The sequence below is a fragment of the Clarias gariepinus genome, chromosome 6, assembly GCF_024256425.1.
Source record: "Clarias gariepinus isolate MV-2021 ecotype Netherlands chromosome 6, CGAR_prim_01v2, whole genome shotgun sequence".
Taxonomy (NCBI): domain Eukaryota; kingdom Metazoa; phylum Chordata; class Actinopteri; order Siluriformes; family Clariidae; genus Clarias; species Clarias gariepinus.
Window position 1 is genome coordinate 12,685,825 of NC_071105.1, and position 27,177 is coordinate 12,713,001.

At 39.1% G+C, this 27,177-nt stretch overlaps 1 protein-coding gene across 8 annotated transcripts in view; it reads right to left on the bottom strand.

Annotated features, from left to right (window-relative positions):
- tp63 (tumor protein p63) overlaps positions 1-26,800 on the bottom strand; it is a 46,615-nt gene extending 19,815 nt beyond the window's left edge. For 4 of the 8 annotated variants that reach the window (XM_053498638.1, XM_053498636.1, XM_053498640.1 and 1 more), the window contains exons 1-3: positions 26,558-26,800; positions 15,086-15,223; positions 14,805-14,937 (exon numbers count right to left, since the gene is read on the bottom strand). In XM_053498638.1, the coding sequence (XP_053354613.1) occupies positions 14,805-14,937; positions 15,086-15,223; positions 26,558-26,610 (324 nt within the window). In that variant the 5' untranslated portion in view covers positions 26,611-26,800. Of the gene's footprint in view, positions 1-5,240; positions 5,401-14,804; positions 14,938-15,085; positions 15,224-26,557 lie in introns of those variants that run through there. The other 4 variants (XM_053498639.1, XM_053498637.1, XM_053498642.1 and 1 more) reach the window with 2 other exon arrangements.
- Positions 26,801-27,177: the final 377 nt, after the last annotated feature.

The window sequence follows — 27,177 nt, forward strand, 5'->3', positions numbered from 1 at the left end:
CCTAAACGATTGTAAAAGCTCAGTGTAAATAATAAACCAAACAATGTCCCAATCTAGGACTCATACGATGCTGTATCATCTGTAAATGAGGTCTGAGGATGTGAATGGAGACTAATTGAGGATCTGAATGGAGAATAATTGCATTGTTAGTAATATGGAAGGGATTAATGCAAGGGGAAACCAGTGGATGAACGCTCCACCGCTCCATCTGCATTGTTTGAGCTGAGGAATTAAAATGGCTGTCAACTGAGAAGAAGGAAAATGTCCTGGAACATCGCCAAGCCTTTTCCTGCCTGAGTCCTCTGGTGGCCCAGGCAATCCTTTTCCCTTTATACATACCACATTCCTTTCTGAAGAAGCATAGTTGGGTGGCTATTCAAGCTGTCATTAATCTCTACTAGAGCACGCGTTTATTTCAGGACAGACTCAGCTGTCCAAGCAATCTCTCTCTCACACACACACACACACACCATACACTCAGTGACATACCAGATGCTGCTAGTGGTCCAGATGATATTTTGTTCATTTTTATTTAAATGTAATAAATATTACCAAAAAAAGAACCAACCATAAAACATAAGGACAATTTTAGTCTACTTTTGTTTCTTTTGTCCAGCACAACTCACTCACATACACTCACTGAGAACACCTGGGCTACTCCTCCGACCTCAGCATACCTGCACCTCAGGGGAGTGACACATTCCACCTGTGCAGATAGGGGTCAGTGTATGTGTGTGCAACGAGACTTTTCAGCCCTGCAAACCAATGAGACCCATGTTTTAAAGCTGTCTGTGAAAACAATACACCAGCTCAGGAGGTGAGGAAAAAAATGCCGCAAGAGTCGAACACACGCAAACTCGGTGCCCCAAGCCTTCACAGCACCACAGCTCTCAGACAGACGCGCTTCCACAATGGAGCACTTACAACACAATAGAGTCGTCTAGAGACAGGGGAGCCTAGCTAGACATGCTGTTTTTGTGAATGAGAGCGATCCCACCATTCAGCTGTGGGAGACGGTCATAGCTGGATTAGACTTTAATTAAAGAATTGATGGCAACCAGTTTAGTCTGGTGTGGAATGGGAAGGACTTGACTGAATGTCATTTCGATGGCGTAATCCAGTGGCACAGGTATAAATAGTGCCATAATTTTATTCATTTCAGGCTATGAATTCTGATGCAGACACATATTACGAAAGGTTCTATGGAATAAGATGTTCAGTAACAATGGGAGAACCAGCATCGAGTGGGGGCGTAGATTTCCCATACACATTGAGTCACTTCATGCTCTTCAGGATGTGGCGTAAGAATACAGGTGCCTGAAGCCAAAACAAGACAGAAATGCTACCACGCAATAGAGTTGTTTAAAAAAAAAAAGCTCTTATGGACACACTTAAAACAAAATGTATATACCAGTAGTGTGATTTAATGTTCTTGTAGAGAAGATACATAATAAAGATAGCAGATCTCAATTGGAGTGCCCCCCAAAATATTAATCAGTGCTGTGATTATTACAACACTGAGAAGATCAAAACCCACACAACAATGCGTTAAAACTGTTTGAGTGCATGCAACCTAAGCAGCTGTCATTAGGGGAAGGCTGTGCGACAGAGTGCAAGAGATTATGCTGCCTTCCATCTTCTCTTTAATCAGGTATTCCCATAATACAACAGTCATCTAACAACTACTTTAACTGCTCTTAAAAATACCACTCTGTTTATAGCCTCCTCAGAGCGCAGGCCCCGGGGATATCAGGACGCTAAGGAGAGGAGCTGTAAATCAGACACCAGCCAAGGGTCTGGCAGCCTTTAATAATGCTGGTGCACAGGCCACATTTCTTTCACTTCAGACAGATGCTGGGGTAGGCGCATCGATCCAATGGTAAGCCGATGGAGCAAAAGGGAATAATAACTGACCTTCGGGAATGCTAGCTTCTCAATGCCACCGTTGGAATCTCACTAATGCGATAGCACATTGCAAGGATTTTTGAAATGCAAACATACCCTGCGCTAAAAGGTCACGATCGATTTCATGCCCATTGCATAAGCTTGGGTTTGTCGCAACTTCTGGGAGGAATTAATTACTGAAACGCTTTGACTGATAAAAATCTCAAATAGTGGGTTTTGGCTCATGTTCTAAGACAACAAAAGAAAAAAAAATCTGTGTCATGCCTCATTTACCACAGAGAATGGTATCAAACATTGACATTAACTCCACTCTGAGATTTTCAGCTAGTTAAATAAGTTTTGTGTAATAGACATAAGAACATAAATGGAGAATGTCATATTGATTTTCTGAGCCACAAACATGATTTTAGTGCATGATAGTTTAAAACTATAAAGCTCTATGCATAGTTATTAATGTTCTTTCTTTATTATATTCATTATGATTTTAAATAAATCCTGATAGATAGGTGGATTTGGCCTGATATATAGGGATAATTCATATTATATATTATGTGAAATCTATATAGAAAAACAGCACATTTTAACTTACTTTTTAGTTTTTTTTTTTATATAGGTTAGCTAGGTTCAATTTTAGCAATGTTTAGCAATTTTAGTGTGAGCTAAACACACATTTAACTCATATCAATCAGGTAAAAATAAAAAGGTGAATAAATAAATAAATAACTGAACATATCACTTTATGGTATCTCTCTATCTGGTATTTATAGATCACACAACTTAACACTAATTTCCAACAAATGTTACAGATGAGCCCTAGATTTTTACCATATTTTATACTTCCAGCATAACATGCTTAAAAAAAGAAATCTAATCCGATTATCAGTCCTCTATGTTCAGTGTCTCTGTCTTGATTACTATCAACAAAAGTTAACTAGTTAGGTCAAAATTCCTGATAACCACAAGCAATAAATCACATTCACCTAGGTCCAAATTTGGATAAGGTGATAGATAGGGTTCCTTGTTGTCCAGATCTTTGAGACATTCTAAGCTCTAGTAAAGAGACACACGTGTGTGTGTGTGTGTATGTTGGGGGGGGGGGGAGGACTTGGCCTGGGGGATAAAATAGTAGCTATTCTGATGAGTGTTGCTGTGACCTGGGCAATGTGTAGGTGCTGACAATCCAAGACATTCTTGAGTGACCTACAGGGGGAGAGTCCATTAAGCACTAAATTGAGGAGGGGTGGAGGAGTTGGGGGGGGGGGGGGGGTTAAGTAGGGTGTCTTCCCTAGCTTCATGCCCACTGGGCTAGGCAGAGCAGGCGATTGTATCTGTATCACAACACTGTTAAAACAATTAAGCTGTTCACGCTCGACACCCCTTCTCTGGGACACTATGGACACATTCTTTGAGGAGACGCTGTCAAGCATTACATAAACTGGGGGTCTTAAACCGGATACCTTCCCCCTGACCCCCTCCTGATAAGAAACATGAACATTACTTAAAGATCAGTCACTACTCTATTCGAAATCTAAATCTGCTCATAACCCGACTAATATACTGATAAAACATGATATATATTTTGGCCCTTGATATATATCTGGAAGAGTGAACTCATAAGGAAAGTCTGAGTAAAAAAAAGAAAAAGTAGAAAAAAAACATTTCTTCTAACCACCATCTACCTCTATGTCTCTTCTTACAACCTTTCACACGGGTGACTCTGGAGCCCTACCATCATTACAGAGGGAGAGGGGAGATGAGAGGGAAAGAGCATCTAAGAGCATTAATCAAAGCTGTGTGAACTGTGGATTGGTTACCTGAGCTCGGCTTTTAAAAAACCCATAGCTAGTTGGGAGGATTGGACTGCTGTTTTTAACAGCACTCAGGTCAGACACTGGGCTAACGGTGTTGTGTTGACAATAGCTTTGTACCAAAGATTGGTGACTCTGAAGTCGGCAGCCTCAACTACCACCTGCCAATAAAGAATGGAGGGGATTTTGGAGAACAAACACACATATCCACACGCCGTCTTAAACAGCGATGAGGTGGAGGGGGAGGGGGGGGGGTCAAACGATCAAGTCAAATCCAAATCCAAATCAAGTCTCCTAAAACTCTTAAAAATTGAGAAAACAAAGCGGGGGGATAATTTTAGATGTAAAATGCATCACTGTAATTTAAAAACAAGAAAGCACAATACATAATGAAAATACACAGCCTGTGCCAAATGAATAAGAGGAAATGAAAGTCAAAAAAAACAATCCTTGTCAATGGGAGCATTGATTTCTGTTTTTGTTATTTTGGATATATATATAAAAAAGAGTGATCTGAATAACTGTAATAATAAATCATATACAATAAATATTTAATAAACTAAGTGTTGAGTCCAAACACTTTTCTGCAACTTTGGATTAATCCCTTTTAAAAACTTTTAACCAAATCAAAGCTGCATATTGACTGTCAGAAGAGGTTAATATATGTGATAATTATCAATTTAATGGAGCTTTCAAAATAATTTTAAGAGATTATTTTTGCTTTTCTTAAAATAAAAGTCAAATTGATTTTTTTTTTCAATTTGTGACATGAACACATGGAAATCACTTTATTAGATTTGTCTGGGAATTTGTTTCTATAAAAGTTGACTAAAAACTAAAAGTATGCATGCACTTACATAATAATTGCAAAAATAAATGTTAGTAAATTTTTCACCCAAATGGTGAAGGGTGTCTGAAAAACACCCTTTACCCAAAACCGCACACTTGTTTTTTTCCCCTCTTGTTTTTCTACTTGTTTCAGCAATCGCTCTGATCCGTATGTTTAAGATGCCTACACTATCTGTCTGTACTGCAGCTTCGCCAAACTGTAGCACAATTGTTCTATGCAAATACGTCCAGCAGTCTTAAGCAAACGTGCATTATTTGCGGAATGCCTCAACTTAAACGCGAGAGCTACAAGCCAACAGACATAACAACAGTTAAACAAACATATTTGTGTTTCCCTTCAAGAGACGTAACACTAATAAGGAACAACAGACGACTGTTTGAGAAATGACAACCTCATAACCAAACATTTAGTAAACACCAAAGCAAGCATCGAAAAAATAAAAAAATACAAGTATAAAATATTTCACATTATCTGACCATTTTTTCCCATGGCACCAAAACTATGCCCATGTACCCGTGCACCCGTTTTAAATGATTAACTAATAAAATCAGTGCGGTGTTGATAGTTAAGACAAAGTGGGTCCAATTTTTCCATCTGCTCCATGGGATCCTGCGTAAGAACCTAGAGTGAGGACTTGCGACCTCTGTCCATAGACGTGGACTGGTAGGGGGCCTTACCTCATTGTATGATGCTGGGTTGTTGGTCTCCAGGTACAACATATTGGCGCTGAGATTGAGCAATGCAGCTGCTGTTTGCTCCACAGGCTCCAGGATTCTTTCTTACCCCTTATTCTTTATCCCCCTAAAATAGTGGTGATAAGGACTACAAGTGGGAATGGGACAGGCTTAAAATCTCTATAGGAATTCTATGGGATTGTCATATATACCTGGAACACCAGAGGGGAGGGCCTGAGGAACTACCTGTCCACACCCTTTTTTTGGGAAGGTGCTACCTGTCTTCCAGCCAGCCCTTAAGAACAATTCTTCAATGTTCTTCAAAATATAGGAGACCTATCTGCTGGGCCTTTTTTTTTTTAAAGAGCGTCTTGCTTTGCGCCAAATGAAACATTCTGAGTAATATTCAATAAAAACTATTTGGACAGATAATCCTGAGATTGAAACAGTGTACACATAAAATAGTTGATTCTCTAGTCAAATTTATCCCAAATCACCGATACTTAACTAAAGTACTTAAAATGTCATGGATTTAAACATGCTTGGATAATATAAAAAGTCTTGAATTGGTATAAACCCATGAACCATGGAAAAAAAATAATGCAAGTCGTAGGCTAATAAATACAGTACATCTGCATTTACACAGAGAACAACGAGAACAGAGACATGTATGTCTTAAGGACGCTATCTTTTTAGAATCGTAAGCTGGGCTTAGAACATAGAGGACCACCTCAAGCATTTTCAGCCGTTATCTGCATATGAATGGATGCCCTCCCACCCCCAACATGCCCCTAGCACCGCTTCTATTAGTGTCACAAAGGACTGGCTGTAGACTGCTTGTATCTATCAAAGATGACTGGTGTAGATGTGTTTTGAACACATAAATGTTGGTTCGGGCCAGGGGAACTGACTCTCTCTTTTGTAACCAAATTAACATGCCAAAAGGACTGCGGTGAATAAATCCAAGAGAAAAATGAGAGAGAAGGAAAAAGAAAGAGACAGGGAGACAGAGAGAGATCCACACAGAGACAGTCAGTCCTGCTTGTTACTGTGAGGTTGGAAAAACTTCAGACGTTTATGTTCTCACATTAATTTGGGTTTTAAAAAATGTGTACTTAGTTTTTCCAGGGTTAGGTTTATTCTTAGACTTTTTTCAATGGTTATTTTTAAGAAAGGTTAATCAGAATAAAAGTCCTGCTTTTTAGTACAACCTAATAATGTGTCGATTTAATAAAAACTAAGAAAAATCATATGAGGAAAGAAATAGTTTCATTTTTGAATGTGCAATATTAAACAACATTGTTTGTGTTATTCTGAATGGCTTTTGCATTATTTTTGCATATTTATCACTACATACTGTATATATATATATATGCATTGTCTGGCCAACAAAATCACTGTTTGGATTTAAATAAACAAATACTTAAGAGCCTTTAATTAGATAATTGCTGCAGTGATTAATATGCCTCGACATAGAGCAATTTATTCAACCCTAACTAATGCAGTAAGTAAGTAGCTTCCAGTTTCTTAAACAACAATGTTGGAATACATTTCCAGTGGTCATAGAGAAGATGTTCCTCTGTTTTAGAAGGATTAAATCATTGGTCTGCATCAAGCAACAGAAACAACTAAGGAGGTGGCTGAAATTACTGTAACTGAGTTAAAAAATGTTTAATGTGTTATTAAAACCTGGAAATGCAGTGCTGAACACTCATAGTAAAACACTGATAGGCATTTTCTTATTCACAATCTAATGAGAATTTACAAGATTGGGATTAAACAACTATATAACCATAATAAAACCACCAAACAGAGAAAATCCATGTCATGTGGCCTGATGAGTTCAGATTGCCCCGATGGGTGGGCAGGGTAAGAAGGGAAGCACATGATTCTATGCACCCTTCATGCATAGTGCCCTCTGTACAGGCACCTGGAGGCGTTATGATCTAGGTTTGCTTAAATCAGTTGATCAGGTCTAGGCTTAGCTATGTTATGCTGCAATAAAATGAAGTCAGCTGACTATCTGCATCTACTGAATGACCAGGTTATTACATCTGTGGAGGTTTTCTCACCTGAAGCATGGGCATCTCCCAGGACTGAAACTGTAAAAGAGTGGTTCTGGGAGCAGGAGGAATACTTTTCACACATGAACAGGGCACCAAAGAGTCCTGATATTAACTTTGAAAGTTATTGAAAGTCTTTGGGTTCTGCTGGAGGAGAATTTTACGAACTTAAACTTTAAACACAAAAATTAATGCAACTCTAAACTTAAATAAATGTTGACAGCTGCCACGTTTTTGCATTAAACAACAAAACAATGAAATTCATCCTACATTTGTTTTAAATAATATCTTCATATCGTTTATATCTTCTGTATATCCGATGCATTTCTATGATCAACATTTCTATTATTTTTCCTTTTTTAAATAAAAAGACTCTTTATAATAATGTTACAGCCAAATATTGCTTGATATACAAAATCATTAAATTGGCTTTAATGTCTCTGTAAAGTTAGGCTAAGTGCAGCTTTGGGGTGGGAATACTATTAACTAAGGTCAAAAAGGGAGAAAACTAATGCCTTTAGGCCATGAGGCCTTAAAGAGCTGTCACCACGGTCATTCCCCTTCCACTATCTGTAACTACTACCGTCTCCAATCAGTGGCCCACACCCTGTCTTGCTATTAGGGGGGCATTTAGCCTTAGGTCACCTGGTCCAAACACAAACCAAAGAGACAGCACTACTTCAGCCAGCATCCAGGGATAGCAGTAGCTCTTATTCACAGTCTTTTGATGAGGGCAATTAGGTTAGCTAAACAAACTTCTAATTAGGTTAAAACAACATTGGTGATGGTGCTGAATAGGGTGCTGTGTGTGTCTTTGAAATGCCACTAGCCTACTCCTGAGATCTAGTGATAATAGTGGACAAAAGTAAATAAAGTTGTAAACTAAATCAATTTATTGCCATAGGCGTGTTGTGTGTAGAGTTGCAAAAAACTGGTAGGGTTAGAGTTAGAAAGGAAGAAAACTTTCCAAACAAGCAAGGAAATAATTTTCCATTCAGCAAAATGGGCTGAATGTGCTGTTCTAAATTCCATTGATATTTTGCATAATTTGATCTGTTTCATCCTTGTTAATCAATCACATCTTTACATTGTGGATTTTTGATTCCATGATTGCCATGATATCCACTGTTGCGATTGTTAGCTGGTATTCCTATTGCTACCTATTACGTAGTGAATGTCAACGCGCACTAGACAAAACATTTGTCTCTGAATTATGTGAGGTTTATAAAGCAATAATCATCAGCTCTGAGCTAAGAGAGGAAGTAGTGCAAACACCAGCTCTTTTTTTGGTGCTTTAAACAAAAGATGCACTTAACCGAATGTGGCTCTTTGGGGCTGTTTGGGCTTAGAGCTGCTGGATTAGTGTGGTATCGTGTGTCAGGTGCTTGGTGTACGGAAAGACACCTGTACAAGGAGCTGACAGCTACCTCACCCCTCTGTTGAGAGAGGAAAACAACAACAACAAAAGACATTTTTCTTTGGTTGAAATACCTAAGCAGAGTCTCCTGGGTCTCATATGCTCAGCTTTTCTCTAGAATTCTTTACCATGGTAACATACAAAAACAGCTGCTGTTGGACTGAAAATGAGAATAATTAGTTTCAAGAGAGAGGAGAAAAACAGAACTGGCTGCTTAAGGTCTGAGACGCAGCTTTTAAGTCTACAAACAGTCAGTCTACAAACAGTTAGACCTTATCTCAGAGAACGAAAGAGCTTAAGGCAGCCATACATAGAAGATCCAGGGACAACTTGCTAACAGTAATCTTTGACATAGGGGATTTTTTAAAGTCCTGAGCTACCTACCCCCCATTGTCCCCCCAAACTTTTATTGCATGACATAGATTGAATTAAAGAAATAGGAACAAACATTTTACTGGAACAGGCTGCAAAATCAATAACGATGCATAAAAAAAAAAATTGCTTTGTTTATGTAACAACCTCAGCAGCAACCTCATTTCCCCTCTCATCTATTCCAACCACTCAGCATGCAACATCATTAGTAAACAGGACTAATCACTGGCCTGATTATCTATCATCAACTACACCTGTTTCTCATGACTTAAGTTGATGTTTTTTTATGCTTGTATGATTCATAGGTCGCTATATGGCTAAATAAACAAAACACATTCCTCTGAAATTGGCACTGAAAATGAGAGCCAAAAACTTGCCAACAAATTCAAGGCATAAAGTCATTCAGGAGGCCTGGAGAACTATTCCTTAAGATTAAAAGAATAGAAGAATAAAAGAAAGTCTAGCTCTTTGGAAGCAAAAAAACGAATAAATGAGGGGTGTCACCAGACTCTCTTGCACAGTACTGTATGTGGTAGGCATCAACAGAATCACTGACAAGGGGAGGAAAGTCACCAGCTACTTGGAACCATTAATGATTCATTCCTTAATCCCTGAAATAACTTTCCTGCTTACTTTAAGGCACGCCACATCAGCTACATGTCTGCCAGATGAACAGCCACAATCTGCTGTAGTATCATGCATTCTGTATAGAGAACTCGAGGTCAAACCACCATCTAAGCCTGCTCGCTCATCCTGAGCTGGAACTCAGATAATGTATACATCAGTGCCGAGACTTCCACACAAATAGCTTAAACACTTTATTTGCACATGTCAAAGTACCTACATGGATTGAGTTGGCCGTTATTATCCCTGTTATGATGTCTTTACTCTCTCTGGCTTGAACGATTTACTTCCAGTGGCACTTTTATCTCCATTTGCATGTCAGCGTTTGGCAGATGCCCTCATCCTGAGTAACTTAGATTTTTATCTCATTATACATCTGAGCAGTTGAAGGTTAAGGGCCTAACAGAGACAGCTTGTTGGTGGTGAGGGTTGAACTTGGGACCTTCTAGACCATAGTCCAATGCCTTAACCACAGAGCTATGCCTACCTATATCTATAATGAGAAAGTGATTTAAAAGGTTGATCATGACACATAAACTGTAATGGGTTTATAAAGTATACAGTGAAATCCAGGTGGTATGTGAGCCTTAGCTCATCTGCAAAACAAGTACACCCATTTCTGGCTTCTGTAGGTGGATTGTAGTTCATCGTGCTTATCGACTAATTGATTACACCTTGTTCTGTATATATATATCCATCTAAACATGGTGCTGGACTTCCTGATCACTAGGTCTCAACTTGTTTCGTCCCACCTCACAGTAATCGACACCCTCCCAGGGCTGTTCACTCTACCCACCACACTGTACACAGGAAAAATGACGTTTGGCCAGACACTTAGGCAAAATTACAGTTGCGTATGCAGATGATTTCACAGTGGTGGGTTTTATGACTAAAAGGAGTGACACAGAATTACACAGCTTACTGAGAGAAGATATGACTGCCAGATGAACATGACTCCTTGAAACAATGGTTGCAGTCTTGAAAACATGTACAACACAGTCACCAGTGTGGAATTGGTGAGCAGCTTCACATTCCTGGGAGCACCCTTCCTTGTCTCAGAGCATATCCTGCATTACTAAAAAAGGTCAATCAACACCTCAGCATTTTTAGGAGGCTGCATAGGCCTATCATGAGTTCAGCTCCTCCCTTAACAAATGCACCGTAGGGAGAGTCCTGGCATGCTGCATCATCCAGCAGCTAAAACACTGAAGATAGTGGGTTCTTCAACTGCCAGGAAAAGCAAATATGCTCAGTGTATCACCATCACTGGGCTTCCCACCTCAGAGGACATTTAAACCAAAAGGTGTCAGAAGAGGGCCAGGAGTGTCATGAAGGACATGACTCAACCCACCCATTAACTAGTCATCCTACCCTCTTTGGGAAGAACCATCTACCAGAACTGGGAAGATTTAGCCATTAGGATCACCAGGATCATTAGGGATCTTTGCCAAATCTACCGTCACCTTTGGCTTGGATCCAAGTTAACTTTGTCACAATGTGTTGCTAAAAGCCCTACACAAAAAAATATGGACCTGAATTGAACTTCATATTGTTTGACTGACCTGGTCCAGGCAACGTCACAGAATTTAGCATTTATTATATATTATATTGTTTTAAATGATCAACATATTTAATTCTACCCTGACTTGGCAAGCCTACACTGTTCAACCAGCATGAATAACATTTTCATTTTCATTATACTTGTGTGCTGATGAATGACAATATAAACAAAATAAACATTTCAATAGCGTTTAAGGTCAGGATTATAATCTCCTAGTAAAGTCTAAAGGAGAAAAAAAGGAACATGGGCTCCTAACAAGTGAACACCTGTACATCAAGATGTGCGTTTCCTTTACTGCATAATTAGTAACAGTTAGTTTTTCCTGTTCGAACCAAGTTCAAACCAAACCATCAGACGCTTGTAGACTCTCAAGGGTTCCTTGGATAGTTAAAAATCTTTTCTCGCGTCCTTTTTAAGGTGTTCTACTTTGACCCAATTATGAGACACTACGAGACTAAAAGGTACAAAAAGGTATACATTACTGCAAACCACTGGTAAAACGACCTTTCAGTAAAATATAGGTACAAAAATGGGTGAACAAACAGTAATTTTGAAATGGGTGGCCGTGTGTAACCAACACAGCTTCTTAAGGCTGTGTAACCACCTCATGCTGAGTCAGGGTCTGGCTGAAAAAGCACTTCAAAGAACCAAAAGAAGAGAGTGAGAGAGGTGCATTTTAGACTAAACAGTGAATAGGATGCAAGGGAAAGACATTCCTATATTATGAAATGAGCATTTTTTGCCTCGCCAGAATCCACACCCAGTGTAAATTTTAGTCAGAGACACTCTCTCCGATCTGTCAGCACCTAATTCAAGTGCTGCGTTCCCATTGGAGCACAGGGTGAGGCCGCTGTGTCTGGGCCCCTCCAGCACAAACATTACTGATGCACCAAAATTACTGAGAAATTTCACGTTACTTTCTTTTGCTTAAAGATAAAGAGGGGAGAAAAACACCCTTTGATAACTTTGTTACATTCAGAAGAGAAAGCAAAACCGCAAGCAAGCAGGCAAATACCCAATTATTGATCTGAGCTTATCCTTCAGCTGTTAAATAACTCTCAGTGTCCCTTATTTATTATCTAAACACTACCTATTTCTCCCTATAAATTTGTAATCCTGTATTGTCATTGTGTCTTTTTTTTCTGATTAAAGATTGACTGCAATGCTTTCTCCGGTCACCGATTTTTGTCACATTCCCTCATGTTATTTGATGCCACGTTCTTGGCTCTTGCTCAGTTACGAATCCACCTTCACCATCCCCCTCCTTCGGTGTGACAGAGGAGAGGGCCCGGAGCTCAAAGCTGCACGGCAGCAGGTGCTGCTCTAAATAGTTGCCCTGCGGCTAGTGAAAAAGTACGCACCTCCCAGAGGAATAGGAATTTCAGATTTAAACATAAAACCCCTTCACAATACAAACAGCAATCCCTGAGGGTGCTAAGCGCAGTGTGTTCCATCTAATGACTCATCAACCAGGCACACCCCTCCAAGGATGTGCCAGCTATTTTTTTGGTGCCATTAGAAAGGAGAGGTTGGGATAGCCAATGCCCAACACACTACTCGTTCAAACATACACTTCTTACAGTGCTCCAGCCCACCAAGGCTATGGCACGTCTGGCAGCTCAGGCAGAGGCGGTAGCGTGCCATGCTCACCGCACCACACCCTATATTAAAGGAAGGAAGGTGGGGGCGGACACAGGGAGGCAGGGTGCCGGGTGGTGCTCTAAGTACGGGGGGCATTAATCACCAGTTCAAGAGAAAGCAGAGCCCCCCCTTCCTCCCTCACTCAGCACCCCAGGGTAGAGAATCACAGCGATGTGTGTGCCTCTCCTATTTATCTCGCTCTGCTTTACTGCTGGACAACAGCATTCCTGCGCTGGGAGGGGACCCATCACTTCACCTCCCTGGCTTAGAGACCAAACTGCAGCTCTATCTGGAACTCAATGCCAGACTTTCCACTGCTCCGCTGGGTTGTATTTGCTGTACTTAGGCACTTATTGATGTAAATAATTGTGACAGTTGAGTTCTCACACACCCAATATTTAAGGAAAAGAACGAGATATTTTGTCTTCCAAGGAAACAACAGAGAGGTTTACTCTTAAAAAGTTGCCGGAATAAAAAAAATGAAGAAATTGAAAGCAAAGAGCTATATGTTTGACTTACATCAAAGTAGAACATTTCTGATTGATAGTTTTGTCGCAGATCGGCTCCATGTTCACAGTGCATGTGTCCTGGCTACTCTCCGATTGTAACAACGGTGCAGAGATCAGTTCAGCTACACACCTCAGTCCAGGCCACATTATCTGGAGCATAAATACCACCGCTCTATTTAAGACCTGAGACATATTATTGGTACGCACTCATATATACGGTCGATCTTAGAGCTCGAAAATCCAATCAGAAAAGTGGTTCCGAGGTTGACCAGGGGAACCCCACGCAAAACAACGACCCCAGATGTGCATGTGGGCAATAACGGCTTTTACTGGAGTTTACCACTGAAATCCCCCCAAAGCCAAATGATGCACCTCAATGGTCACGCCAAACAAAGCAAGTTTCACTATGTGTCATCACATTTTTATTTAATTGACAGCAATTATCCTCTCATGGACACAGCCTGTGAATTAACTACTGTGTTATAATAATAATAATAATAATAATAATAATCTTAATTTCCATTAAATATGTGTACATTTTTGTGGATTCAAAAGAAAATACTGGAAGATATAATGGCTATAATTACTGTAAAAGATCCTTAGCAGAAGATCATCTTAATTTAATCCGGTTTTTAACCAGTTCCCTTCCAGGAGCTATTTATAGATTTTATCTATCTATCTATCTATCTATCTATCTATCTATCTATCTATCTATCTATCTATCTATCTATAGATGTTATCTATCTATCTATCTATCTATAGATGTTATCTATCTATCTATCTATCTATCTATCTATCTATCTATCTATAGATGTTATCTATCTATCTATCTATCTATCTATCTATCTATCTATCTATCTATCTATCTATATTGCATTAGCATATTTTCACAATTTAAATAGTGTGTTAACACAAGAAAATAAAATAAGGTATTTTTAAATCTGTGGAGGATCTAGATAACAGGTATAATATAATCACTGAATTCAGTCTATACATAAAGCTATTATAGTAAATCAGTAAAAAAGACTGCAAATATAGAATTAGTAAAATAGAAAATATCACAGTATTCATCAGAACTTGTTTTTTCATTTGAGGCATTAAAAAAGAAACTTTACTAACATCTGTCTTCAAACATCACTTCCTGGATTGCAAAATGTTTGATGTGCAATAAAAGTATTAATCGCTAGGACATGACGCATGAACATAATGCAATGTGAACAGGAAGAGCTTCTTAAAAAAGATCATTGTTCAGTGAAGCTGCAAATTCTCATAGTCCAATTCCAGTAGGTTTCACTGAAGCAAAAAAAAAGTAAAGCAAATAACATGATGCTGACGGTATTTAAAATTGACTGCTGGATCAGAATATTTTGGGACACTCACTGCGAGGTGATCGTCAGAGCCGTGCATGGTGATGCAGTCCATGCTGATCTGAATGGTGTTGGATGGAGAGCTGCCTGTTGCACCTTCTGAGAAATTCAAGAGTTCAATAGGCTGAACGGTATGGAACGCCGACCTGAGGAAGAAAAAAAAAATACCCAAAAGGGAAACTTTCAGCATGCCTAAAAAAAATATTGTAAAGTCCTTCATGTTGTTTTTGTGCAGTGCCCTTTTTCATTGGTACCAGAAACCATAAGGTTATGTGTTTGTGCAATTGTACATACTGGTCCAGCATATCCAGCAGCTGGTTGAAAACATCTGGCCCAAGGATGTCAGTTCCTTGTGAGCCTGGACTCTGAGACATAGAGGCTAGAAAAGATCCCTCAGCCCATGAGAGACATGCGGCTGGTTCACGCAATCTGCTGAAAAATAATGCACATAAAGAAACCCTAATTATTTCATTGGCCTACTGTATATTAAATTAGCTTAAGCTTTGTTACTTTATTTTGTATATGTATATAATTATTTAATTATATTGATTAGAGCTCTGAGCACTGTTTGCCACTATGTAAAGAATATTCAGTCATTGTTTAAATCTTCTGTAAATTAAAATATATTTGTTAAGTTAAGAAAATATGAAAGAGTCTTGATCAGAGTATAAAGAGGAGGACAAAAGCTGTTAAAGGTCCCGTATTTTAATATTTTTGTAACAAGTTAACATAGGTATAAGAGGTTCTCAGTAAATAAGGTACTTCTCAGACACATCCTGCTAAACAGAGCAGAGCTGGAAAACAAGCTGGTGGGGGGCTTTTCCTATAGTGATGTCACAATAGGGGAAAATCTAATTGGCTTGTTTAAGACCAGCAAATATTTATTTTCTCTCATTTTTGTTTGTACTCACATATATTGGAGACCCATCTGAATGTCTTAAAGTGACTAAAACTGAATTCTGTATAATAGGTTCCCTTTAAGCGGTTGGATTAGTAATAAAGGAAGTGAGCAAGAGTCAGTTTTAGTAGACACTCAGGAAGAGAAAGACAGGTATTTGCTTTTAGTTATGTTCGGATTGCATGTTATTTTCATTTAGAGGTATTCATTTTGAAAGTGAACACAAACCAGTGTGAAAGTTTTAAATTGAATTTAACAAACGAAAACTGCAAAAGTGCAAAAACCCTAAATGGAAAGAGTTTGATAATCCAAATGCTTCAGCAGTGGTGTAAAAGAAAAAAAAAAAGATTAGGATGCTTAAGATACACAGTACATTTACATATGATTAGTAATAGAGTAGATTTGATTTTAACTCCACAGACGTCAACAAATCAATCCTATCACCAAATGCTGGTTTGCACTGTTATAACAAAGCTTAAAGGCTGAAAACCTATAGGTGGAGTATAGGAGTGAAGCAAGAAACACCCACACAGACACTGCTGCTCTCTAATTGTCTGTAAGAGGTAAGAGAAGCTTTACCAAAGGGAAAAGATAGCTATCAGAATGTAGGGGATGATAGGATGGTCAGAAAAAATGATACAGGCTAGAAATGCTGTACAAATGCTTCTGGTTACAATTTTACAGTTGCAATCTATCTACCTGTTAATGCATTTCTAACACTTTCACACAGCTGGTTCAGGTGGGAAATATTGGGCCGTTTTTTTGCTCAGTTAAGAATCTTGAGTTGTGAACGAAGCCCTGTATTTAGTGAATGATCTAAATGTGCATGGCGAGCACCTCAACACTCAGTTTCCCCTCCCCTGTTGTTTTCAAAGTAATGATATGTGCTGTATTTCAAACACATACAGTGGTGTGAAAAACTATTTGCCCCCTTCCTGATTTCTTATTCTTTTGCATGTTTGTCACACAAAATGTTTCTGATCATCAAACACATTTAACTATTAGTCAGAGATAACACAAGTAAACACAAAATGCAGTTTTTAAATGATGGTTTTGATTATTTAGGGAGAAAAAAAATTCAAACCTACATGGCCCTGTGTGAAAAAGTAATTGCCCCCTGAACCTAATAACTGGTTGGGCCACCCTTAGCAGCAATAACTGCAATCAAGCGTTTGCGATAACTTGCAACGAGTCTTTTACAGCGCTTTGGAGGAATTTTGGCCCACTCATCTTTGCAGAATTGTTGTAATTCAGCTTTATTTGAGGGTTTTCTAGCATGAACCGCCTTTTTAAGGTCATGCCACAACATCTCAATAGGATTCAGGTCAGGACTTTGACTCGGCCACTCCAAAGTCTTCATTTTGTTTTTCTTCAGCCATTCAGAGGTGGATTTGCTGGTGTGTTTTGGGTCATTGTCCTGCTGCAGCACCCAAGATCGCTTCAGCTTGAGTTGACGAACAGATGGCCGGACATTCTCCTTCAGGATTGTTTGGTAGACAGTAGAATTCATGGTTCCATCTATCACAGCAAGCCTTCCTGGTCCTGAAGCAGCAAAACAACCCCAGACCATCACACTACCACCACCATATTTTACTGGTGGTATGATGTTCTTTTTCTGAAATGCTGTGTTACTTTTACGCCAGATGTAATGGGACACGCACCTTCCAAAAAGTTCAACTTTTGTCTCGTCGGTCCACAAGGTATTTCCCCAAAAGTCTTGGCAATCATTGAGATGTTTTTTAGCAAAATTGAGACGAGCCTTAATGTTCTTTTTGCTTAAAAGTGGTTTGCGCCTTGGAAATCTGCCATGCAGGCCGTTTTTGCCCAGTCTCTTTCTTATGGTGGAGTCGTGAACACTGACCTTAATTGAGGCAAGTGAGGCCTGCAGTTCTTTAGATGTTGTCCTGGGGTCTTTTGTGGCCTCTCGGATGAGTTGTCTCTGCGCTCTTGGGGTAATTTTGGTTGGCCGGCCACTCCTGGGAAGGTTCACCACTGTTCCATTTTTTTTGCCATTTGTGGATAATGGCTCTCACTGTGGTTCGCAGTTATGTTATCTTTGACTAATAGTTAAATGTGTTTGATGATCAGAAACATTTTGTGTGACAAACATGCAAAAGAATAAGAAATTAGGAAGCGGGCAAATCGTTTTTCACACCACTGTATGGTACACATAATACTATATCCTGATCCTTTTGTGTTAAATGTCATGCTGACAGCATAACGACTGGGAGTCTTTGAACACGTCTTTATGCGCTTAACACAGAAGTTAAAGGTTTGTGCTGATTTTTATGTGCAAGGGGCATTTGACTGCGAGTAGGTAATCAGTTAACCTACAATATGAATATATTGTACATATGAACATAAAATTTAAATCTATAGGCAGGTGCTGAGGCAGTTAATACATATTTATATGAATCAAGTATACAGCATTTACAAACTTATCATGAATTCTAGAGTCAAAGGCATTTAGATATTAAGCTCCAAACCTGTAATTAAAATGAGCAGTCTTTTTTAAAACAATGTGGACACATAAACTAAGGAGTGCAAATTTTTTCCAGTTTAATTTGTGAAATTGTAAATTACTAGAATTACCATAAAACTATGTAAGGACAGCTTTGGCAAGGCTGTGCCTCCTGTGTCTGTTTATTCATTTATCTTCTATACTGCTTATCATGTATACAGTCACTGGGGGCTTGGACCCTATCCCAGGAGACTTTTGTGCAATTTTGGGAATGGCAATTAAATCACTCTTTGAACTGTGGGAGGAAACCAGAATACCCCAAGGAAACCCTCCAAGCATGAGGAGAACAGACAAACTCCATACACACATACCTGCGGTGGGAATCGAACTCTGGAGGTGTTAAAATGCATCGGCTGTTGTTTAAAATTGGCATTTTCCCAAAATTCCGAGTGCAAGCAAACCAGTTAAAATGACTGTTACGATAACTTACAGATAAATATTAGGTAAAAATTTTTTCACATTTATTCTTTTTTTAACCTCTGCAAGCTGAATCAGAAATGATTTAGGGATCTAAAACAGAAAAGAGAGTATAACTGTCAGCACAGACACTGTGACCCTTCTCTCACTGAAACGTAACACCAAGCGATGGCCCGAAGTCTCATTGTTCCTGTTGAAGAGCAGCGCATGCTGTGGGTCTGAGCAAAGTGGAATTCCCCCCAAAGTCTACATGACAGCAACACGACCACTGTGATTTGCAGCATGCAGCATGTGTGCAGCTGGACTGGGCTTGGCAGTGTAGAGTGTTTGGTTATGTGTGTGTGTGCTTGTGTGCTTGTGTATATGTGTCTGTTTCTCCGACTGGGGGTATCAAGCTATAATGTGAGGCGGGCACTTGGGCGTAGAGCCGGAATTTCCCCACATTCTGTGAGCGGGTGATATTAATATGCTGCACGACGCAGACATACCTAATGAATAACTTAGAAGCAGGATGTGAGTTTACCACAGCCTAGAGATGAAACCCAACCACAGGCAGTGTAACCCAGGAGCGTCAAACTCAGGTCCTGGGAGGTCAGAGTTTTCCCTTATTTCACACAGGCCTAGGTAATTACATGATGAGTCCAAATCAGGTGTTCAGTAGGAAAAATGTTTAACTATAGAGTGTAATACTACTGTACACCACACTCAATAAACCCACCCAAAACAATAACTTTTGGGTCACTAAAACTTGCATATTCATAGATATCTGAACAACGTCTAAAACATAGAGGGTATTCAGAGATTAGTTGAGCATATGCGGGAAGGATTTAATAACAGAACTGTGCACATTGGAATTAAGATCATAGACCTAACTATAGACCTAAATTATATTCAGCTTGTTGTTTGCGAGAGAGTTTTACAGCAACAAAAAAGTGGAAGAAAAAGAAGCATCAGTCACACACAATTCTGGCAAATGAAGTGTATGAGGAGCAGTTTCAATTTTGATTCCAGCACCACTGCCTGATAGTTTGATGTAACCACAATATGTCACAATAATATTTACATTATGGGCTGTCTGAAATAAAAGTTTTATACTGTATATATAGAATTATAAATTGAAATTGATAAAATTATGATGTATACATACGGGCAATTTTGGAAGCGGCAATTAATACAATCTGCATGTAGACGTATTTGGACTGTAGGAGGAAACTGGAGTAACCCGAGGAAACCCCCCCCCCAAGCACGGCGAGAACATGGAAACTCCGCGAACGCGGGCCTGAGACAGGAGTTGAACCCCTTAAACCTGGAGGTGCGAGGCCGCCACCAAAATACCACCGTGCTGCCCAGTGCTAATTCAAAAGTTTTTAAATACGAAGGACCGAAGTCATACGAGTAAACTACTGGAAATAGCCATGCAGCAAAATATTGAGGAAAAATAGACTCATAATATGATTTAAAAAAAAAATAGATTTTTGTGTTTTCATTCACACACACAAATAATATATATATATATATATATATATATGATTAAATATTATAATATTATCATACACCTGATCATATACATATGTGTGTATACATTTTTTTGGCCGACTCACCATATACATATGAAAGACAATTAATTAATCTATATTAATTGTCTTTGTATTTGTAGATTAATACTAAAGGGGAAAACAGTAGTTTTTTCTTCTGTTAACAGTTTCTTAAGTGATAACGGCAAGTGCTTGTGTTGGGCTAGATGACACAAAAAAAAAAGAAACCTGAACGCAATTTGCATAATCTAAATGGTGTAACTATTTTAGTTCTATTTTAGTGTTTAAGTGTGTGCTAAACCCATCTCCAAATATGAGTAACTTTCCATATGAAAATATTAACATAAGTTCGGAATTTTTTTAAAAAGCATTTTAAACACTACAAGACTCGGCTTTATATATATATATATATATATATATATATATATATATATAATGTATGTTACAAACATTCCCACACAGTTGTTTTTGTTACAGATACATAATCAAAGAAGCCCATACTATGTATACAACCTGGACTTGGCACAAAGTATAAGCAACTAGAAAACCAATTCAATGTTCAGTGTTCAATTCCCCTTTTTAATTCATTGCCAAAGAGGAGTGGCACAAGCAGGAATTACTAAACTAACATTAATGCATTCATGGATTTTAAACCCATGTAAGACGTGGTCATGCCTGATTTTGAATGTCAGAAAAGCATACAAATTAAGGGTTAGGCCTAAGACTAGAAATACAACAGAATTAACTCCTAAATCCTAAATGATGAAGGGGTGAAGACCGGTGGAGCAGCTTCAATAACACTCGAAATGCATCTTTCTTTGCTTGAAAGGTTCCCTCACAGAACAGCTCAGTGGGAAAAGCGTGGTCAATCCCCCTTTTATGTGCAGCCAAAGAGGTGTGGCATAGAGTGAATGCTCGAGCTGATTTACTCGGATATTATTGTGCCGCCAGGCCTGTCACTAGAGAGAAACCGTCTTTTAACTCCTAATGTGTGGTCTAGGCTCACAGATAATGTCATTAGGTCTTGAGCGGACTCGCATATGCTAGACGCAGCCAAGGTCATTGTATTGTACATCACATTACACATCAGTTATGAGTCTACCACTGAAATTTCCACTTTCAGTTTTACAGTTGTTGTACTGCACACATGCATGGTGGAGTTTTTAAGCAAATCGGGGAAAGCATTTCCACATATCACACAGTGGCAGGTTAAGCACTTTATAACTTCTTCTGATCACACGAGTTTCTTTTAAACGAAGAGATCTCATGACGTTTTAAGGCCGATTTATCAACTTATTTTATAATAAATGCTAGAGAGAAATATATTGTCCTTTTATGTGCCGAATAACTTGACTCATATCTAGTGTGTGATGACTGATTGAGTTGTGAGTTGTATGTTCCTAGTGACAAATTACTGATCAACACTGTTTTTCCCACCAATGCAATTTTTTTGTTTTTAATGTTAAATTCCATTCTTTCGATGAAAGTCAGTAATTCCACCTGTAACCATTTCCTGCATGTTTATTTTACAAAAAAAATCACTACTATTACTTTTATTTGTCTGTGCTTAGAGGAAGCATGGTATTTACAGTATGCATTGAACACTAAAGGAATATATGGCCAAAGGAATTTGGACACCTGACCATTACACATGTGCTGTTTCAATAACCTATAATCTTCTGGAAAAGCTTTCCACTTTATACAGTTGCCTGCCTGTGAAGATTTGTGTTTTTTCAGCCCCAAGAGCATTATTAAGGTCAGGCACTGATGATGGATGAGGAGGTGCAGTCCGCTGGGTGCAATCAGTGCTTCAGGTTATCCCAGAAGTTTGCAGTGAGGTTGAGGTTGGGGCTCTGTGAGGGACACGCAGGTCTATCGGAAGTCATGAACTACGCTTTTTGGAAAAAGTTGGCTTCTCCTCCAGGGTCCGAGTTTGATTTCCGGCCAGGCTCCATTCCTGTCTCTGTGTGCATGGAGTTTGCATGTTCCTCCCATGCTTGGTGGGTTTCCTCCGGGTTTCATCCCACAGTCCAAAGACCTGCAGGTTAGGTTAATCGGCGTTTCAAAATTGCCTGTAGTGTGTAAATGGGTGTGTGAGTGTGTGTATGTGTGTGTGCCCTGCAATGGATTGGCACCATGTCCAGGGTGTACCCTGCCTCGTGTCCTAAGTCTCCTGGGATAGGCTCCAGGTCCCCGTGACCCTAAATAGAGGATAAAGCAGTATAGAAGATGAGTGAGTGAGTGAGTGAGTGAGTGGCTTCTCCTCCTTTCAGTTAGTTTCAGTGAAGGAAAAATTGTAAACCTACTGGAATACAAGAACCATTGTATGTATCCAACTTGGTGGCAGCAGTTTGGAGAATGCCCGTAAATGTGTGTGAAGGCTTTATCAGATGGATCAAGGTAAGTTGCATAAGAAACAGAAATGGTACAGAGTACAGTCCTCAGGAATAGGAAAGAAATGCTTCATTGGAGTATTATTATTTTACAGTAATAAACAACTTCCCGGAGAAAATCCCGGAGTATTAACAGGTGCATCAGTGCATCAACTTAAGCAACGATCACATGGAAACAATGTTTCATTTATAGTGCACTGAGAGCTTCTGGACTAACCCTCCATCCAGATGGATCCAGAATCAGATCTGCACTCTACATTATACTTATACGCCACAGGATGCAATGACTATTAAATGGCATGAGGTGGTGTGGGGATTAGGTGTCCATTACCCTCGTTATATATCATTTCACACAATATTATGAACATTTTAGGGCAGTGAGAGCATGAGGAATATATATATATATATATGACCCCAGCAGGTGCAGACTCGCCACTTTCTCAGATCACACATAGTGCTGAACATGTTTTGGATTCACTGCTGGAGATTTGACAGCTCCACTGTCATGACATCATTATCAGCCCTGAATTGAGAGAGTGCTCTAATCAAAGCCAAGTGGATTTATATACTGGGACAGGGAGGAAGTATTAGAGGACTGCGTTGCCCCATGTTACTCCCCCTACAACGCCGGGACGTCACAAGAAACACAAGTTGACAAAGAGTGCTGGCCAAAAAAAATGACATCATGGTTCCACAAAAAGGCACAGCACCCACATGTCAAAGCATCCAGACCTTTTTCATCCAAGTGTTAAAGCTAGGTGATTTACAAGAGCAGAAACGATGGAGGTTGATGGTCAGGTTGCGTGCCATGGTGAGTGTGCTGCAGATAGCTGTTTCAGTTCTATTCGACAGGTCATGTTGAAACACACAAAAAAGTGTTGTTTGGTGCAGAAACTCACTGACAGACTATCTGGCATCCTATAAATCAATCTAAACCAAGTATTTTCTGCTAGTGCACTGGGTCAGCTATTCCTATATCAAGTCATTGACGTACAGTGATTACAGGCATGGCAGCCAAATCCATCAGCGTACCAAACTGCATATTATCCTCAGCTTAGGCTATCTTCTCCTGTCTTTCCAAGACGATAGATCAAAGTTTGTTTAAGAAATACTTTGGGAAAATCCACTCAGAGCTGTGTAAAACTTCATGCTTCACCTGTATTTGAATTGGGCTACCACTTTTAAAAAAAAGCCCTGAAACCCTCCTTGGAGACAATAGTGGTCTCGTCTCTATTTTTCGTTGCGGTTATTTTCTGCTCTGCTCCTGAGTGTGGTGGGTTTGATGTTTAGTGGATCTGATGTGTGTGTTGGGGGTGGGTGGGTGGATGTCTGTGGGCAGCCTGGTGTCTGGTTTCTGAAGGACTTATGTATTCAGCCTAAGGGGGTAGGTGCGCTGCATCCACTTAAATGCAGACCGGGCCTCTTGCAGACGGAACAGGGTTAAAGGTCGGAGCTAAACAGGGCTGCCCATTGTCTCCTGGCAGGTTGGGTACATCCAGCGATGAAGATGCAATCAAAACAAACAGAGCCCCACGATCTGCAAAGGTGTAGAGGGTCTTCTCCTGTGACTTCATTAATCAAAAGCCACGCGGTGTTCAAAGAAAGCAGTCCCCTCCCTCCCTCCCTCATCCCTCAAACCAGCGGCTGCAGGACAGACATGAAGGCTGGAACAAAAGAAGAGCGGCCCTCCAGGTTTCTCCTCCTCTCTGTCGCGTGCTTTCATTGTGCCTCATTCTAGTAAAAAGGCTGAGTGATTTTAAATAGCGACTAACACTCACTCTGCAAGAGTGCTTTCTTTGTGATTTATGGTGTTTATCCAAGTTTTTCTCCAAAGTAGTACTGACTATTCCAAACCAATCAAACAGGGAAAGTCACTCTTGCATGAGACAAAAGTCAAACTTTTCACATATGAGGTAAGAGCAAATTCCACATGCTCTATATTCCGATGAATGATTTCTTAACACAGCTTTAACACAGAACAAATAGAAGTTTAACAATTCTACTATAAATGCCAATCAAAAAAGATCTCTATTATAATCTGATAATGATATCTCTATTATATGTTTGTATTTTGGACAAACGTTTTTTAGGCAACTTTAAACGTACAAACAGAATGGTATTGAGCATTAAAGCACCTACTTATTAGAAATAACATTATTATATAAATTGTTTTTATTAGGAAAATACTTTAAAGCATTTTTTAAATTATTTTTATTTCTATTTTTATCCTAGTTAAATTGAATTTTCTATCGTAATTCATTTATTCATATTTATTTCTTATCGTAAGATTTAATTCTCTTTTTTAAGGTCACCGGCGGTCGGATAAGCATTTTTACTGCATATCGTACTGTGTATGACTGTGTATGTGACAAATAAAATTTTTATTTGATTTGAATTTGATATTTAAAATGGTTTGAAGTTTGAAATGGTTATTTGTAATTTTGCTTGTAATGTTAATTTCTCACAAAGAATCAACATTCTTTGCTAATAAAAAGCATTTAAAATTTTTGATTTCGATATAGTTGAAAAGTGCAGAAATTATATTACCATTATAATTATTCAAAATGCATCATGTTTGATATATATTTATATTTATATTTATTTCATGATGAGAAATATTATAGAAATGTGACTACTTTTATTATTTTGACATATTTACTGTAAAAAAAAAAAGCAGAAGGAAGAGATCTGAAGAACTATTGCTCTTTTTTCATTTGGAGAACGGTGGGTCAACTGATTTCTAATAGACTGGCAAAAGTAATAATTCCTTCACCTCTGGTCAGGTACTCTCATTAGTCTGAGCACACAGCATAAATACACCTGTGTCAGTGATATGCTCCTCGGAATAGTGTACGAGCCTAATTATATTCTTGTTAGAATTTAAGTCCCATAAACACATTGGTTTGTAATGCACCTTCACTTATAGTCAGGGTTTATGAGTTTTAATCAGCCTTACATTCTCCTTCATGGTATCCAAAAGATGCATTAATATAGCAAACAAACTAACAATCAATACATTATTTATATGGACCATAACTCATAAGGCTCTTTCAGTCCATACCTCCCCCCCCAAAAACATGCATACTAAGCAGTTAACCTTTTACTGCTATTTAGATCTTTAAAATGGGCTGTTTTTCAATTTTACTTAAAGTGGGTTTATAATTATTTTTTTTTTAAACCTGAACACTAGTACAAATAATAAGATTACACATGACCTAAGAATAGCTAAAATTCACTCTCTTACCGATGCAATAGTTTTTGCGTATCTTATTTGTACTCGTACCTGAGCATGTTACCCTAAGCATGAGAATTGTTTTTGTGTGTCTTTACTTTCCCTAAAAACATGGATGTATTCAAGGTTGATCATTACAAACATGGTATTTTTTTGTGTCTCAGAAGGCAAAATGATCCAAGAACCGAACACAAGGTTTAACATGGATATATAATTGATACATCAATGATACAGCAGAACTGGCAGTGAGTTCAGCCCAGTTTAACTCTGCAGTAAAGTGTAAAGTGGTGTGTGAATAGTGAGGAGGCTCAAGGTTTCAAATGTCTTGTCTAACTGCCCAGAACCCTGGACACTCCCATACACTTGCATTGTTACCATAAGAACATGTGTCTATAAATATCCAAGCCTGGCAGCAGCTGGACTGCTAGATTCAACTGTTTGCACCTCTAGACACTGTTACACAGCCTCAAATTGGACAAGTGTAAGTAATTGCAAACTTTTACAGAAATTGAACCAAACCATTGGTGTCGCATTCCGATGCAGTTGTATTTGCAGCATTACTAAATATACTCATGCAAAACTGAGTGAAATTCCACTCGATCTTCTGAACAACTCTGTACAACAATTACCAACATGAACTTCTTGTGTCACTACATGAAACCAGTAAGACTAAGCATTCCGTCAGACTTTGGGTCACGTGACAACATTTCCATAGTAATCGTGGTGACTCAGACTTAGCACCTGGCCACGAATAGAAGGTCGTGTCTTACCGTTGAAAGGCGTGTTCTGGGCAGAACTGTACGGCCGCATAGGGAGACGTCATACTGCCACACTGTAGTCTTCTCTGAGCGTCTTAATAGCTAATAGTAAGTGGCACAAGCACATCGATCAAAGCGAAGAAAGAGGTCAGATGTACATATGATAAATATTAGTAATTAATAAAAACAAACAAACAAAATAACATTAACCACAAGTAAAGTGCAGTTAAGGTCAAGTGCACAGGAGTGAGTCAAGTGTGGAGGATGTTTTGATTTTGGTTTATTCTTTCTACAGAGCCTAAGCTGAGGGGGTGGGGTCAATGCCAGAGTGGTGACCAATCACTGACAACAACTGCATGATGTGCCGTACTCCCTCAGTTGCTAGGATATTGATATTAAGCAACAACCCACCCCCCCAACCCACACACATACACAAACACACACACACACACACACACACCATATTGTCCCCCCACCCACTCCATTCCTGGTCCATGTCCCCAGTGATGGCTGCCTAAGCACTGTGCTGAAATGTTCACTCCAGCTTCCCTTTCCTGCATGAAATTTCCTTCTACAATCATTATAGCTGTCAGCCAGGCATTTGCAATTGCATCACTCTGGCTGCTAAAGCA